The sequence below is a fragment of the Temnothorax americanus genome, unplaced genomic scaffold, assembly GCF_048541705.1.
Source record: "Temnothorax americanus isolate GAGA-0224 unplaced genomic scaffold, ASM4854170v1 Scaffold187, whole genome shotgun sequence".
In the NCBI taxonomy this organism is placed as follows: domain Eukaryota; kingdom Metazoa; phylum Arthropoda; class Insecta; order Hymenoptera; family Formicidae; genus Temnothorax; species Temnothorax americanus.
In genome coordinates, this window is record NW_027509326.1 from 97,873 (window position 1) to 116,114 (window position 18,242).

The window sequence follows — 18,242 nt, forward strand, 5'->3', positions numbered from 1 at the left end:
AAGTCGTGACAGACTATTGCTTCGCTTCTTAAGGGCACTCTGTATAGAATAGCCTTAAAATTACGAGATACGTATTTACAGTAAAAAAGTTTAATTGGTCATGTTTCTATCTAGTATAGTAAGGAGGTGAGTACCGCGTTGCGTAATGTTGTACGTGTTGGGTACATAGTCGCGTACTTCAGTCATTCATACTAAATATATGCAGATATGAGTTTGTGTTCCTACACAAATTGTTTCAAGGCTCTATCGCAGACATTGTCACAATTTAACGTAAGTTCAAAAACATAAATCATCTCAGATCATACAGTGAGTTATGGTTCTTTTAAAACATATATAAACTCAGCTCATATGAATGAATATGTAAAATGTTTACTATTGACGTACCGATTTTCAAAATATTGTAAATTTCTGCAGAACAAATAATATTAATATTAAATGAAACAGTTATATCAAGAAAGATAGATGATTAGAATTCAAAGCCTTATATGTTATGTACACGAGTGGTTATAACCAAGTTGAGTCGATATTCGCACGGTTATCCGTAAATGCAGCGCAGAAGCATTTTATTTTATTTTGTATTGCGAAAGTTCGTAAAAAAATCGAAATAGATTATTTCCAATTATGTTCCCAATTATGTTTGACATAAGAGAATAATGCTCATTAGTTAACTATCGACGGTTAAATGCTATAAAAATTTCAACCAATTTGTAACAAATCAGTATTAAAATACATAATATTATGTATTATTTCATGACTATTTATTTCAATAACGTTTCCCACACTATATTAATCTACGCGCTTATAATGCGCTTATAATGCGCTTATAATGCGCTTTTTGAACGAATTTTTAGCGCGCTTTGAACGCTATAGAACTGCATTTTTTCCTGCGCTGGTCTTACGCGCTTATAAACGCTTTTTCTAGTGGATTTTGAAAGCGCTTTTAAAGCGGTAATATGCTTCTAAAGCGCTAAAAAAGCGCTGAATTCCTGCACCCGCAGTAGCGCTTTCAAAACGCTTTTCAGGCGCTGGTGTGCTACATGGGTTGCATTGGTAGTTGGGAAGAATCTGGTGCGGTGAACTGGTATTCTTGTTTTTGCGAATCAATTGAAGGTACAAGTCTGGTATCTTCTTCCTCAGGCCCAAAGAATCGTTCAATAATATCGAAGGCCTTTTGATAAATATCCATATTTTGATGAGATTGCAAGAATTCTATTTTGTCTAGGCCTAAAACATTACAAGAGATATTGATTACTACCGTGTTAATATTTATTAATCGACATATCTTTCATATAAAACTTGTATTTAGTTGATACTTTACCAGAACATTCTTCAATAAGAACTGCATAAGGATTGAGACCGTTATGCATGGTTGCATCTTGTTCTCCTAGACGTAAAATATTCTCTATTTCGTTCAAAGCGACCTGAACGATCTTGACATCCATAACAGTAAGCAAGTCACAGAGTGGCGGAATACATCCTTGCATTGCGAGGTATCGAATTTGGTCGGCCGTTCCGCCACTAGTAGCATTTGTAATTGCCCATGCAGCTTCTTTGCGTGTTTTGAATTCAGCTTTACTCAAAATCTCGATTAAAACCGGAAAGATATTAGCATCAATCACCGCCTGCAAAATTATATAAAAAAGACGTTAATATATATATATATATATATATATATATACATAAGTTATTAATATATAATATATAAATAAAGTTATGCTATTATGCTCGAAAGATTGAGACGTACTTGTATTTGTTGGGGATTTCCGGCAGTGATATATTAGAGACTGTCCAGCAAGCCTCTTTACAAACACTTTCCCGTGGCAAACTTAAGAGATGTAATAGACACGGTAATGCCGAGCAATTTAATACAACTTGCATTTGCACATCATCTCCAGTAACTATGTTACTTACAGCTCGAAGAGCCGCGCTTATAACGTTATTTTGTTCATGCCTGAAAACATTTTCATCAATTGTTATAATCCACATTTACATAAAGTTAATCTTACATAATAAATCTTATATAAATTTTAACATACATGAGACGTTCTACGAGACGTCTACAAACGCCAGTATCAATAACAGCGTGTATCTTATCATTTGGACCATCGCTCAAGTGAGAAAGAGCCCAACAAGCATCAGCGAGTACATCTGAGAAGATGTGCTAACACTGGTAATTAAACATGGTGCAACCTTTGGAAAAGTCGGTGCTGGATTTTTTCCTCGACAGAGATTTGATAATGCCCATACCGCATTGCGGATCATGGAAAGTCGTGTCGCCTTTGATAGCAGTCTGTAAAAAATAGTGCGATATTGCTTGTAATAATAATATGTTAAGCGACGCGTATCTAAGAGTATTTTATGTTTAACTGTTCTTAATGACATTAGACGATAATTTACATGAAAACTGTAAATGTAAAGAAACGTACTGTAGAAACGGCGTAAGGATACCGTTGGCTAAGACATGATCTCTGCATTCGGGACTATCTCCCGCAATATTACCCAATGCCCAAACAGCTTGTTCCTGCACATCTTCATACTCAGAAGCAAGTAAAGAAATGAAAGTAGGGACAGCTCCTGCATCTATCACAATGCGCGTTTGTTGAGATGTACCGCTTGCTATGTTTGTCAGGGCCCATGCTGCTTCGAACCAATAATTAATATTATTATTTATGTACATACTTGGCGCCTTTTTTTACCTTAGTAGGTAAGGTAGGCCGATTCTGACCAAGGAATCTGAGGGGGGGTAAGGGGCGGGGGGAAACCGCGGGCGTGGGGGGAACCGCGGAGGGGGGAGGGGGAAACTGCGGGCGGGGGAGGACACCGCGTTTTCGTGCGTCGCGGAGAGGGGGAAGGAGGACACTGCGTTTTCGTGCGTCGCGAGAGAGGGGGAGGGGAAGCACTGCGTTTTTATGCGTCGCGGGGGAGGATGACCGCGTTTTTCGTGCTCCGCGGGGGAGGGAAAGGGGTGGAACCGCGTTTTCCGGCGCCGCGGGGTTACTGCGTTTTCCGGCGCCGCGGGGCGACCGCGTTTTCGCCGCGCCGCAGGGCGAGGGGGTCTGCGTTTTCGCCGCGCCGCGGAGCGTTCGCGTTTTTGGGTGCCGCGGGGCGAGGGGGTCCGCGTTTCGCCGCGCCGGTCAGCGTGACGTTACACGCTCCAGCTCGCGTTATCTCTCCCTCGTAGATGTTTCCCCCTCCCCCGGCCGCGCGCGTAATCTCGTTCGCGCGCATCTTCTCGTTTGCGCGGTCTCTCTTCCCCGTTCGCGTTCTTGTTTAGAAATTATGCAAAAACTATTAAATAAAGACAGCTTAACAAAAGAGAATGGTAAATAAAAAAAAAAACTTTTTTAACCATATTATAAGCATTTATTTATCATGTAGCGCATTATACACAATAGTATCCAAAGCGTAGGCTAATAATTTACAATCAATAATCGAATTTTTATCGTAAAATTTACGCAAGATTGTAACTGCGTTACATTTATCGGTGATACAATTTTGACGTAAAATTGTTACAAACCGTTTGAATTTTTCACTTACGCCGTGAACATTTTGACATAGTTGAAAATACACATTCTCGACGCAATGTTCTAGTTCGAACAGAAAGAGTACAGTTGACGGTTTCATGTACAAGCTGGTGCCGCACGACGTCAATTTTACAATATCTGCGTCACGTATTTTAACAAGCTCCAGATCTCGAAACGTTAGCGATGATGGTGCCGATGACTGCACGAGTCTCTGTATATCTGCATGTTTTTCGATGAATGTCACCCACGTTGCATGTAACAGAATTATCCGATTGCCTCGGTTATCGCCAATAAATATATCCGCAGAGGACATAGGTCCCGCGTTGATTCCAACATCCAAAAATTTATACGCTATTGACGTCAAGGCAAATCTCCTTCCCAAAATACGTGGCGTATAACGGGGTTTATCAAAACTGAAAAAATACAGTTATATGTTTATAAATAGTATATTACACTACAAGGGCAGAAAGTTGAGATTCCTGCACTGCGCGCCATGATGCCCGAGGCGAAGCCGAGGCGCGCAGTTCAGGGCTCTCAACTTTTTGCCCATGTAGTGTATACTATTTTTCTCAATACTAGGCCGAAAGTACGAATGAAATTGCATTCGTGTGTTAAATGATATTGATGCCTGCCCCGACATTTGCTGCACGAGCGAAGCGAGTGCTGCTGGTCGGGGGCAGGCTTCAAATCAAATACATCTAAATAAATAAATGTAGTTATTTTTCTGGAATACTTATTTTTTATTAATTTGTAAAACGAACTTTTATTATAGTTTTATGAAGCTTGGTCATTATTTTGCGAGTAATAAAAATTATTTACAATATTGCCATGAAACACACAATTTTCATATTTTATACTTGAATCTTTGATTTTAGCTGAATGAGTAGAAGTTAAATCTGATGCCTGGTTATCCCTTTCAGTTGGTTTATTTTCTTTCTGACAGTGAACAACAGAGATCGGTGGTTTGTTCATGAAATGCGTTGGCTTGATTGATTCACTATTAGCATTTACAACTATTTTTCTCTTGCTCCCGGCATAAAAAAATGTTGGTGACTGTTTTGACTGTCCTGGTAGAATCAGTTTTTTTGGTAAAGTAGGTTCTTTTGGTAAAATCGATTCTTCTGGTGGAATCAATTTCTCTAGCTCTGCTAAAGCGTCATTATCAACTTCGAACTCTTCATGAAAATCATCATAACCAATTTCTAATGGAATAGACGCTTCATTTCTATCAATCCCTATTGCACTAGCTGCATTGTTCTTACTCGTCGATGGTTGAGGGTTTGACTGAGCATTAGATGTGGAAGCATTGGATGTGGCTGCATGAGTTATGTTGTCAAAAATTCGTTGCCTGTTCTTTAAGGAATTTTGAACATATGCTGTAAAAAAAAATATTATGATAAGTATTTATTAAAAAAAATGTAATATTGAAGTATAAGTTTGTATTTTATAGAATTGGATAATTTTTTTTTATTAAATAAAAGCATTACTTTGTGCTATCTCAGTCGATTTCCACCCTCCCAACTGTTTGAGCATAGTTGTGTTTGCGCCAGAGTTAGACAAAAATGTTGCCGACGTTCGTCGGAAGCAGTGTCCAGTATATCGTTTCGGATTATTTAACTCTAAATATTCAGCAATATTTTTAGGAATAAGACCAATAGTGTTTCTTCCGATTACTTGGCGCTGGCATTTACCCTTATGGTATTGAATAAAAAATCTTTCAGTAGTAAAATCAGTAGGCTTCAATGATATGTACTTCTTGACTCTTTCATAAAAAAGGCCTCCGATTACAAATTGACGAGCGAGTCCATTTTTCGAATCACTTATAGTAACAAAGTATTTATTACCTAGATCTTCTACATCGGCAACTCCAAGATCTTTAAGCTCTTTACATCTAGTAGCTCCACAAATACCAAAGATCAGAATAACCTTCAAATATAAAAGTAAAGATAGAAAATTACAAATTAGCTAAATAATTAATAAAAATGTAAATAAATACATACTTTTAATCCTAAATATTGGTGATCCGGCGCATCATTCATGAACTTCATAATTTCATCCTATGTGAACACAGCAGATTTCTTTGGTTTATAACCTTTGGCTTTATTTTTAATTATATTTATTAACTTGTAATACTTGCTTAAATCAATGTTCTCTCTTATGTATAATATGTTTTTCAACATTGAGTACACACTCCACAACGTTGCCGGACTTAACCTTGTTTGTAAACTTTGAAAATATACTATAAGATTATCTTCTTCGGATTGTGACAATGCATTTTTATGTTTCGTTTTTCATTTTTTATATGTTTCGTACACAAGTAGGTATCTCTCGGCAGATTTCTTAGGTAAGGTGTCAGTTTCAATAATTAATTGCGCTTCGGCTTCAAAATTTCTGTTAACTTCATCTTCATCTGATGATTCATCGGATGATTCATTTGCACTCATAATTGTAGTAATAGCAATTTCTATTATGCACAATTCACAAAATTAGATAACTGTCAAATATTGGCATACATCAATTGTAAATAAATTTTAAGGTTAGAAATCAAGAGTAGTTAGCGGAGTGTGGTTAGAATGTTAATACAGAAGATAGAGGTTCTACTGTATGATGGGAACTTCTTTTATTGTATTAATGCGCGCGAATAAGTTTCTATGTAACAGAGTGAGCGACTCTCGACTTCGGCCGTCTTGTGTATTGTGTACCAGTCTCATCAGTGTATGAGTAATTTCTTTCGGCCCGCTGTCGCAGAGCGCATGCGCGACACTATCACGGCATAAAAGTTAGGCTTTCTGCCGTAATTTGGAAGCCGGAACGACGTACTTTCGGCCTAGTATTGAGAAAATTTTTTTGCACAAGTATATATGAAAATTATCGGTACTTACTCATTGTACTGTTTCTCGCACGTTTCGTCCTGAATCGGAACGTAGTAGTTTGCACCGTAAGTGTTCATCGTATCTGGAGGCTGTTTGCGACTTACTCGAACCGTATCGAACTCTTGACTGCGCTCTAGAATCCTTGTAAACCATTTATCCGCACAAAATTACCTTTTTAAAAAAAAGGTAAGAAAAGGCGCCAAGTACACGTATAGTAGTGTATATGTTGTTACCTAAAAAAAAAAGAAAGTGGTAGTATTATACCTCGAAAAAACCTAAGTAACAAGTGGTAGATTTTTATAAAAAATACATATATAAACTTTATATTTAAATACAAATTGTATTCCCTCGTTGGATTAAATATTTTAATAAAATATTTGTATTTTGTACTGTTACCTCTGTAATTCTTTGTGACCATTAAAAAATACACATGTAAACTTTGTATTTAAATATCTTGTATTCCCTTGTTAAATTTAAATAAAATTTTTTAATTTTATAAAATTGTTATCATACATTCTTTTCTAATTGACACAATGTAAAGATTTTTCAAAGTAGTGCAACAATTATTTTTTGAGGCAATATACATGTTCTCTCTGTAAATGGCGCTCTAATTTAAAAAGATATCATTTCTTTTTTGTAATTGTAATAGATCACTTGAGCGCGACTCTTCTTTTTGATAAGGTAACATAATTTTGTGACGTGTATCACTTGGGTTATAATTTTTCGGAAATAAAGATACTACTGCTTAGATTTTTTCGAGATTTTTTGAGATATAAAGTTCTACCACTTGTTACTTAGGTTTTTTCGAGGTATAATACTACCACTTTCTTTTTTTTTTTTAGGTAACAACATATACACTACTATACGTGTAATTGGCGCCTTTTTTTACTTTTTTTTAAAAAAGGTAACTTTGTGCGAATATCACGCCTTTTTGTAGTATATTACGCATTGTATAAACAGTATGTACAGAATAAAGCTATTTGGAGGTATAACACTACCACTTTGTTTTTTTCGAGGTAACAACATAACAAGGTAACAACATAATACATATACACTACTATGCGTGTACTTGGCGCTCTTTTTTACCTTTTTTTTAAACAGGTAATCTTGTACGAATATCATGCCTTTTTGTAGTGTTACGCATCTTAATCTCATAAACAATATATCTTATAATCTTATAAACAGTATATAATACAAGGTATGAAGCTAAAAGTGTTACGGACTATTATTTCTAAAGAAAACAATTTAATATTTTGTTTAGTTTTTTTTAAATAATAATCTGTAATCCTTTTAGTTGTACACCTTATTGTATATATTTTTCAATTTCAACATAAAATATAATCGCAATAAAGCATGATTAATGTTAATAAGTCGTTAACTGTAGAATTCTTTATTTATTTTTATTTGCGTGTCTTACTGAATGTTGTTCGCAACTGTATATGTACCGATATCTTCAGGTATCGATATTTTTGATAATTATTTTTACGTCATACATAATTTTAATTTTTCCAATTTTTATTATGTCTAGACATAATTTTCGTCCAATTTTTATTATGTCTAGACATAATTTTAATTTAGCGATTTTTATTATGTCGTGACATAATTTTAATTCTGCTGCTAGGGAAATTTTTAGTCGATTCTTATAAATCAATCTTGAATTCAATGTCTAGGTGTCCCAGGTTGCCAATGACAAGATCCACATAGTGCGCTCTATAGTTTTCGGTGTCCAGGTGTATTAATACCTTGAATTCGATGGCCACGTGTTCCAAGTTGCCGATGACGAGGTCCACATAATGCGCTTCGTAGTTTTCGGTGTCTACATGTATTAATACCTCGAATTCGATATCTACGTGTCCTACATTGGGTGCGTTCAGCCGATACTCCGCTAGCCTAGCAATCGTGAGCAGTAGCTCGTTTTCGCTCGTTTCCTCTCTTTTGACCTAATGGATTAAAAGGAGAGAAAACGAGCGAAAACGAGCGACTGCTCACAATTGCTAGGCTAGCGGAGTATCGGCTGAACGCACCCATTCAGATTTTTAGTTATTAATACACCTAGACAGCAATAACTATGAAGCGCACTATGTGGACCTCGTCATCGGCAACCTGGGACACGTGGACATCGAATCCAAGGTATTAATACACGTAGACACCGAAAACTACGGAGCGCACTATGTGGACCTTGTCATCGGCAACCTGGGGCACCTAGACATTGAATTCAACGTACGATTACACCTGGACACCAAAAACTCTGAAGCGCACTATCTGGATCCCGTCATCGGCAACCTGGGACACGTGGACATCGAATTCAAGGTATTAATACACGTAGACACCAAAAACTACGGAGCGCACTATGAGGACCTCGTCATCGGCAACCTGGGACACGTAGACATCAAATTCAACGTATTATTACACCTGGACACCAAAAACTATGAAGCGCACTATGTGGACTTTGTCATCGGCAACCTGGGATACAAGACAACGAATTCAAGGTATTAATACACGTAGACACCGAAAACTACGGAGCGCACTATGAGGACCTCGTCATCGGCAACCTGGGATACCTAGACATCAAATTCAACGTATTATTACACCTGGACACCGAAAACTATGAAGCGCACTATGTGGACTTCGTCATCGGCAACCTGGGACACTAGACATCGAATTCAAGGTATTAATACACGTAGACACCGAAAACTACGGAGCGCACTATGAGGACCTCGTCATCGGCAACCTGGGATACCTAGACATCGAATTCAAGCTTAATTCATAAAAATCGACTTAAAAATTCCCTAGCGGCATTTTCTGCCAAGCGTAGAGAATCTTCTTTTCCGTTGACTCAATATATATTATTTATATATATACTTAATTTACCTAAATAGAAATCTTCCTCCTGACCGATAAGTCTATCGACCTAATTTCGAAATACGCGCGCGATATCGAAACTGGCGATACCTGCGCCGCCAGCGTCGAAAAAGTGAAAGTAACGTTTCTGATTATGACGCCGACGTCATCATATAACGTCGGCGTTAGAAATAGAAGTATCTTAAAAAAAAATTTTCACATTTGGACTTTGCTTCGCAATATCTCCGCTCGTAGGGCACGGAGCGGAGTATTATGAGAGAAACCCCCCCCCCCCCTAATTGGACCCCAAGCTATCGATCAAGCCTACTTAGAACTTGATCCGTTCACTCGTTATCGAGATCTCAACATCTCGAGTACTCGCAACCCGTCGCGTCGCGTAAAAGAGTCACGGTCGGTCTCGCTCCGCGTGTACTTAGCGCGAGACACTACCGTGTCTCTTGATACATACCTAAAACTGCAAATTTTGCAAAAATAGCGCCAATGTACGGCTGTTGCATGGTGACCACCACCACAATCCACATATACGTTAAATGTGATATCTTTGTCAAGAACATTCGTGATGAGATCACCTCATCGGGCATCAAATATGATTTCTTTTCAAGAGCATACGTGTCTCGCGATGATTTCATCGAACACGTGCAAAACTGCAAATTTTGCAATTTCGCATTAGTCAATGAAGCGTTATTGTTTTGAAGAACATGTCGCGACATGTCTCGCGATGATTTATAGGGATGCGCGATTTTGTAGAAAAAATCGATATCGAAAGAATCGATAAAAACGAAAAAAATTGATACTAAATAATCGATTGTTGCAAAAAAAATCGAAGAATCGATATATTGATAAATATCGATTATTTAAAAAAAAATCGAAGAATCGATATATTGATTATATATATATATTTTTTTAAATATTTACAAACGGCAATCAAAAACTAAAAAAGAGAACCGTTTAAAAAACTAAATTATTTTTATAATTTTTTAATATTAACTGTGTTAATTTAACACTGTATTAATTTAACACCTACATAAAATGGTATTTGAAAAGAAATCAACTTTTTGATATAAAGTTTATTTTATTTTTATCGCTGAACAATTTTAAATATTTTAGAAATTTTTTTTGTCATTTGTCTATCGTTCTATCATTTTCTTACCAATCTTACTATATATTTTTTCAGATAATTTGAATTAGTAGATTTGAGACTGCCGTTTGTAAATGAAAGTGGTCCTGGAAAGAAAAACAATTGATTATTTCCGATGATATATAGAAGGGAATATGTATAATTAAGGTCCATGACAAAGTAAGTGTGCTCATGATAAAATTCATACTTGACTTGACTCGTACTCACTTAGAAAATTATCAATTTAAAATTAAAAAATCAAACAGCAGATTCAAGGTCACCAATATAAAAAGCAGAATAAAGGAAAAGAAAAATTATGCCAGTATGTATTTCTTTCTAATGAATAAGTACATAGTACAGTGTTTTTGTTAAAAAAAAAACCAACAAATGTCTGAAGTGCAAATGTGATGTTCACATTGCACATTGTATAAAAAGAAACATTGCACACATTGCACATTGCATAAAAATAAACATTGCACACATTGCACATTGTATAAAAATAAACCGAGAATAATAAGAATAAGAATATATATAAGTTAAGGTAACAGTAATATATATATAAGTAAGTAAGTTAAGTTATATAAGTAAGTAAGTTAAGTTATATAAGTAAGGTAAGTAATATATATAAGTAAAATGAAAAAATTGGGAATGAATAATGAGAGTCTAAATGCAGAAAATTTTTTCATTCCAATTTCCATTCTTCTTTTGAAAGAGATCCCAGAAATAAGAGTCGATTCAAGTGCTCACCCGTTAATCGATTTCTCTCATTGCTTTTGATGTCACCAGCCTCGGAAAATTTCCTTTCTGATGGTACAGAGGTACTAATAATACTGACGTATCGAATTGCCAGTTCGTACAGCGTTGGAAACGATTGCTTTAAGGATTTCCAATGTTGAAATGGATCGTAATGTCGAGCAATCACCGATTGCTTTAAATATTGTCTTAATTCATGGGTAAGATGTTCATCTTCCGTACTCTCATCATTACTCTTTGCCACCATATCGTCATGAGCCTTCCAAATAGTTTTATTAGAGTCTTGTTGAACTGCAGATTTTTTTTCTTGAATTTTTTTTCCACCAATCGATTTCATTTCTTTATTGATTCGTTCCACAGCAGCAGATGCTGCACGGGCATTTTGAAAATCGATTTGTTTGAATCGTGGATCAAGTATTGTAGGGACCGCGAGAATCATATTATTTTCAACATTTTTAAATTTATCTTGAATCGATTCAAGGAGCTTTTTCTGAAAAGAACTTTCGTTGTTTGTTGAAGGTTTAACTTGTTCAATTGATAGTGTCATACAGTGAATGATTGGTATAATAGTACTGCAAGTAGGATATTTGCTGCCACTGATTTCCTTAATGACACATTCAATTGGTTTCATGAGAGACACGACTTCCTGTAGGACTTCAATTTGGCTATGAGTTAACATATTTGGAATGTCTGATCTTTTGCATTTCAAAGTAACTGCATAAACGTACTGCTCCAGAGCGAGAAATCTCTCTAACATGTGAAGAGTAGAATTCCAGCGAGTCGGAACATCAAAAATAAATTTCAAGACGGTTCCCTCTGTCTTCCCATCAAATATTTGTAACCGTTTTAACTCATCTGTAGCCACAACACTTCTTCTGATAAGCACGACAATTTTCTTTACTGTAGCAATAATATCGTTGATCTCTGGCATATCCTTTAATATTTTAGGTACAAGATGAGACAAAAAATGAGCAAAACACCAGATATGTCTTTCAGAGCCCACAACATTATGTACAGCAGCTTTAATATTTGCTGCTCCATCACTGGTGATTGCCATAATTATTTTTCGATCTAATTTAAAATCATCAATGACAGAATTGAGAGACTCCGTGAGGTACTCTGCTGTATGATTTGTATGCTGCGGAAAGACTCCCAAACATCCATTTTTCATTACAAGATCTTCAGACAGGTAATGAATGGTGACACCCAGATAGCTTTGGAAAGTGCAGTCTGTCCAATTATCACATGTTAAAGTATAGGACAAAGCTTTTTCAAGAGTGGATCTATAACATTCTTTTGCTTCAACATAGCGATTATCCATTAATTTAGTTTAGAGTCTTTCGATCAGGTATACGATAAAGTAGAGCTACTATTTTCATCAAAACCTTGAAACCTTCTTTATTAACTATGGATAGTGGTTCTTTGTCTTTGGCGGTCATAAACATTAGTGCTGCAGTAATTTTGTCAGACCGTGCTCCTCCTTCTGAAAATGATAAACGAGCATTCGACCATTTGACTAACCTAGACTTATTAATTGTTTGAAATTTGTTACAAACCTGCGAAAGAATTTGCCCTCTCAAAGGTTTCGTCGATTCGGGGTAACTTGCTCTTCTGAAACAAATTTTAATATATTTTTTTATTATGTATAAAAAATTATAGGACTGTGTTACTTTTTCAAAGTTTCGAAGCTTTAAAGGAACGAAGTTTTGAAGAATAGAAGCTTCGAAGGTTTTCGAAAAAACGAAGGAATCTTCGAAGGAACAAAGCATCAAAGATTCGAAGTTTCAAAAAAAATGTGTTAAATCGTAAACTATCACATTTATGCCTCATTTTTTCTAGTTACAGCGTCTGTGATGTGTAGTATGTAGAAAAAATGAAGCATATAAATGTGATAGTTTACGATTTAACACATTTTTGGAAACTTCGAACCTTCGTTCCTTCGAAATCTTTCAAAGCTTTGATCTTTCGAATCTTTGTTCCTTCGAAGATTCCTTCGTTCCTTCGAAGCTTCGAAGTTATCAAACTTCAATCAAAAGTAGTAGGCTTATTAAAAATCACTATCATTACCTTTGATGCCAATTTTATTTGTTTAAGCGGCGGATCATCTTCATCTCTAGCTGTCGATTCACTACTAGATTCAGATGTATTATCTCTGTTTTGCTTCAATATACCAGAGCACAATAATCTATGATTTCTGGACAAATGTGATTTTAAGTTCGTTGTCCCACCACAATGCTTAATTTTAACATTGCAAATGATGCATACAGCACCTTTATCATCCTTGTCTTTAAAATAGGCCCATACAGAACTTTTTTTCCTGATACTGTAAATAATATAACTATGCTTATCAAATTGAAACTCATAGTTTTTAAATGTGTAAGTAGAAACTTGCACATTGCTTCCTCATAATTTTTAAATATGCAAGTAGATCCGCACACACACACACACATACGCACACATACGAACATTTTAATTTTTTTTTACGAAAATAAAGCGCCCACAAAAAAAATAAAAGATGAATTAATTGCAATTTTTACCTTGAATTATTCCTCTCCACAACTAATTCCGTTTCATTCTCAAGACTTTTAGAATTTACGACATTGGCATTAGAACATTCGTTGTTGGACTTGGAAGATGGACCTGCTGCTAATATATCATGTACTTGATGTACTTCGTGATGAGAGTTTACTGCATTGCATGACGTCACTGATTCTGTGTCACATGCATGATAAACCAGGGGACTCTTGTTCCCAGCATGTGGTTGCGTTGGCAATGGCATCATAACTGGTATGCTATAATAAAATAGGGAAGGAATTTGAAATTATAGAAAATGAATTGGAAATCCTAAGCCAGTTGCAGTAATTATTCTGATAAACTTACTAATCAATATCGTCAATCGATCGGTACAAAACATCGACAGCAGGGTTCCACTCTTTAACTTTTAGACTGTACATTTCTTGGATAAACTTCCAAGTCACTTTGTCATTATCTGAAATTATCATTTCAATATTACATAACAATCAGTCAAAAATATTTGATAACATATTAATTGTATTTTTATATATAAATTCATGAAAAAGGCACGTACATTTCAATTTAAGATATTTATTTCTGGTCAATCCTTTTTCAGCGAAAGAAGGCTGTTCGTTAATACAAAAATAAATCATATATCTAGGATCTGTTGGATAAAAAGAAATAATAAATGAAACTAAATTTGACTTGTCAAATTCAATCAAATTCGATAATGATAAAAAGATAATTCAAAAATAATATTTCGCCAGTGATAAAATAATATAAAACTTTTTATTGTCGGCCTTTGACTGGCAATAATTTAATAATTATAACAACGTTTTGACCTCTATTTTTGGTCCTTATCAAGCTAATGAATAATGATAGATCAATGTGCGTCGAACGACGTCGTTACACGGGCGCTACACGTGACGGTCATGCCTCACGAAGTTTACATTCTGTTTTACCGCCCCGTTAAGGCCGTTAATGTTTAACGATGACTTGTAATGTTATGATGTTCGATGAACATTGATCTATCATTAGCTTGATAAGGACCCAAAATAGAGGTCAAAACGTTGTTATAATTATTAAATTATTGCGTCAGGCCAACAATAAAAGTTTTATATAAAGAGATAAGTTCGACGATAAGTTGTTGAAGTGAACTTAGAATTTTTAAATTACTTCGCAATAGATCTGTTAGAAAAGAATATAACTAATTCACATCTTACCTTCATCTTCATACATTTTCATGTATATTTCTATCCACAAAGTAGAGGTGGAAAAACTTTGGCATGCAGCAACAGCACTCGTCAGTTTCTCGTTGTAACGGAATAATTCTACCCGTAATTCCCGATTGGCGACCGTTTTGCGATGTATCTGCGTTTTCTTCTTATTTAACAATTTAACTTCTGATGCGATCTGCGACACAACAACACAACTCACACAACACGTAGAACGCGTGTGCCCGATCTTTCCAGAACCTTCTGGGTCTGGTTAAGTCTGGTACCTAACGCTCGACCGCAAAACAGATCCTTGTCCTCCTCCTCGAATTTGATGGAATTCTGGTTCTGATCTTTCAAGTTCTCGTCCGAGTGCAAGACAAGCGAATCTAGCCGTGGGCAATGAGGTACTACTTCGAAGTCAATCAATCGGCGGTGTCGGTTCCTCGTTCTCCGTCGTCAACGCAGCAACGTCCTGCTTCCTGCTTGCTCTGCTTAGTGCTTCTCCAGTTTCTCCTTCTCGAGACTTCGAGAGTCTTCCGTCTAAAGCTAGAGAAGGTCGGCAGACTGCTGGGTGGCTTCTTCAAATTTCAAATTTCTCGCGTTTCGCAGGTCGCAGGTCGCAGTATCATGTATCATGTTTATGGCTCTAGCACATTAGCGCGATTCGCGACGCGCGATATCCAATGAGCGTACTGTTTTTCCGGAAAAACTGTACGCTCATTGGATATCGCTCGTCGCGTCGCGCATTGCGTTTGCGCGTCGCGAATCGCGCTGGGGCCCTATTCTCGAATTGATTTCATGAAACTCGCATGCGAAATTCAATGCTTTTCAAATAGAAAGTCGCATACAAAAATCATTAGGCTGAGTTTCCACTGAGCGCGTCATGCGTCGCGTTATCACAAGATAACCAATCAAAACATCCCATTTTATTACAATACTTGTGACGGGATGTTTAGATTGGTTAACGACAGACGACGCGACGCGTGACGCGCTCAGTGGAAACTCAGCCTTAGGGTGTACGGTCCCAAGGGCAGGCTCGAGAGTCGAGAATACGGTCGTCCCTGGTGTGCTGGAGCCATTACGCGCGTACGGCGCGTATCAAATAATAGTAAATAACTAGCCGCTTCGACGAGCTTCGATGCCTTCGATTGGCTTCAGCTTCGCAGACAGTAGCAATCGAACGTGATTGGCTTTTAGTTCTAGATTGAACCAACAATTACACTATTTGCACTAATAGCAAAAATGAACTTAGCTTATCAAAAGAATAATATGTGAAAAATTGATATTCACAAAAAAAACCGAATATCGATATATCGGATTGCAAAAACATCGGGCAATAATAATCGATAAAATCGATTAAAAAATTGGACGTTTTGATTAATCGGTCAACATCGCGCATTCCTCGAACACGTGCAAAACTGCAAATAGCGCCGATGTACGGCTGCTGCATTGATACAGATCAAATCACCAAAAGTCAATGGTATATGATATCGTTTTCAAGAACATATACGTGTCTTGCAATGATTTCATCGAACACGTGCAAAACTGCAATTCGTACATTTTTCGATAAAAAAGCAAACGATGCATCATTAGTAGGATATAAAATGACGAATCTGGGGGATACGCTCAGTAGTCGAGAATTGGAAGTTGTGAGTACAACAAATTGTGTTAGAAAAAAGATCGTGTAATAACATGTGTTTTGTAGAAATACCGCGAAAAATTAAATTGAAGAGAGCAGTGATAAACGTGCAATCAATAGACAATGCATGTTTCGCATGGTCAGTGGTGGCTGCTCTGCATCCAGCCCAAAGAAATGCAGAACGGGAATCGTCGTATCCATATTACACGTCGGTGCTAAATCTTACGGACATTGAGTTTCCAATCCCGCGAAAAACGATCTAATATGAATATAACTAAAATCATATTAAATCATATTAAATTTGGGTAAAATTCAAATTAATTCCAGATTTTATATTAAAATTATATTTGTTTAAATACAGTTTTAATTTGCACTTATTAAAATCAGTTATGTAGATTAAATATGATCCACAATAAAATAGGGCTTTAATTAAAATTTAATTAGATCACTTATGTGGATCATATAACACTTCGAATCAAATATGGTTTTAATTTGTATTTAATAAGATAACTTATGTGGATTATATATGATCCAGAACCATACATGATGCAGAATATTTATATATAAGACTTTAATAAAAAGTTAATGTGTTCTGTATGCGACTTTTACTCGATTCAATTGCGACTTTAACCCGAAGGGCCTAGCGGAGTAAGCATGTGAAATCGGCCCTTGATTATACAAAGCTGACATTAATGTCACAAGTTAGTACCAATATGATAAAACTTTCCACCAAATATTATTTAAAAAAATTCATTTTTTTAGAAGTTATGCAAGGAGAAAGTAAAATAAAGAAATATATTTTTCTCGAAAACCACTTGACCGATCTTGATGAAAAAAATATATGTTATGTAGACTAATAAAACTAATTAACAAAAAAAAATGTTTAAAATGTTTGCCAAAAAAAAGACCAAAAAAAAATATTTGAATTTTTAAATATTTTTTTTTAGGGTGATATTTTCGAGGTACCCCTTTGAAATTATTTTTACGAAAATTTTTCTTAAAATGTCCACTATAACATATATTTTTTTCAATTTTTTTTAAATGGTGGAACATAGTTAAAAATACGAAAATCGTAAGCGTCGCGTCACTCCGGCGCACAGTGCAGTGCCATTCCGCGTTGCGGGTGTTCGATGTAACTTTACTAGCACATATGTACGTCTGCAATTAGCCTATAATATGTATACTTTTTAATTTTTATAGTTTTTAGAGTTTACCACGTGGAGGTTGCACACGGTTTTAAACTCCTTATTGGGGTGCTTTTTTAACGGAGTCCCCTCGCCTTTCACTACGTTTCCGTAAAATCAGGGTGCTTTTTTAACGTGAGTCCCTTCGCCTCTCACTACGTTTCCGTAAAATCGGGGTGTTTTTTTAACGTGAGTCCCCTCGCTTTTCACTACGTTTCCGTAAAATCAGGGTGCTTTTTTAACGTGAGTCTCTTTGCCTCTCACTACGTTTCCGTAAAATCGGGGTGCTTTTTGAATGTAAGACCCCTCGTCTCTCATTACACCCTACACCTACGATTTATTTAATCTTCTTCACTATCACACACTGTCTATTACTGGAATGTTATTTGTTTTCTTAAACAGATCGCTAATGGGCTACGAACAATTGGATGCTGCTGTCATATTGCTGCAATTATATATTATCTATTTCATGCAAGATATTTAGCGAAAATTTTGAAACCAGCAGAAATACTGAGCGATTTGTTTAAAAAAACAAATAACATTCCAGTAATAGACAGTG

General features: G+C 36.1%; 3 protein-coding genes across 3 annotated transcripts; all 3 read right to left on the bottom strand.

The window, feature by feature from the left end:
• Nucleotides 1–488: 488 nt before the first annotated feature.
• Nucleotides 489–2,014, bottom strand: LOC143896486 (uncharacterized). Its single transcript, XM_077404386.1, is given in 4 exon segments — nucleotides 489–1,224; nucleotides 1,319–1,622; nucleotides 1,745–1,774; nucleotides 1,777–2,014. Coding segments are annotated over 4 exon segments (735 nt in total). The 5' UTR covers nucleotides 1,987–2,014; the 3' UTR covers nucleotides 489–1,033.
• Nucleotides 2,015–3,258: 1,244 nt separating this feature from the next.
• Nucleotides 3,259–4,074, bottom strand: LOC143896498 (uncharacterized). The gene is made up of 2 exons (XM_077404395.1): nucleotides 3,983–4,074; nucleotides 3,259–3,937 (listed from the first exon to the last, which is right to left on the bottom strand). Exons 1-2 carry the CDS (start codon nucleotides 4,072–4,074, stop codon nucleotides 3,364–3,366), a joined length of 666 nt encoding a protein of 221 aa, XP_077260521.1. The 3' UTR covers nucleotides 3,259–3,363.
• Nucleotides 4,047–6,198, bottom strand: LOC143896488 (uncharacterized). The gene is made up of 3 exons (XM_077404387.1): nucleotides 5,525–6,198; nucleotides 5,012–5,450; nucleotides 4,047–4,900 (listed from the first exon to the last, which is right to left on the bottom strand). Exons 1-3 carry the CDS (start codon nucleotides 5,570–5,572, stop codon nucleotides 4,299–4,301), a joined length of 1,089 nt encoding a protein of 362 aa, XP_077260513.1. The 5' UTR covers nucleotides 5,573–6,198; the 3' UTR covers nucleotides 4,047–4,298.
• Between the last annotated feature and the right edge of the window lie 12,044 nt (nucleotides 6,199–18,242).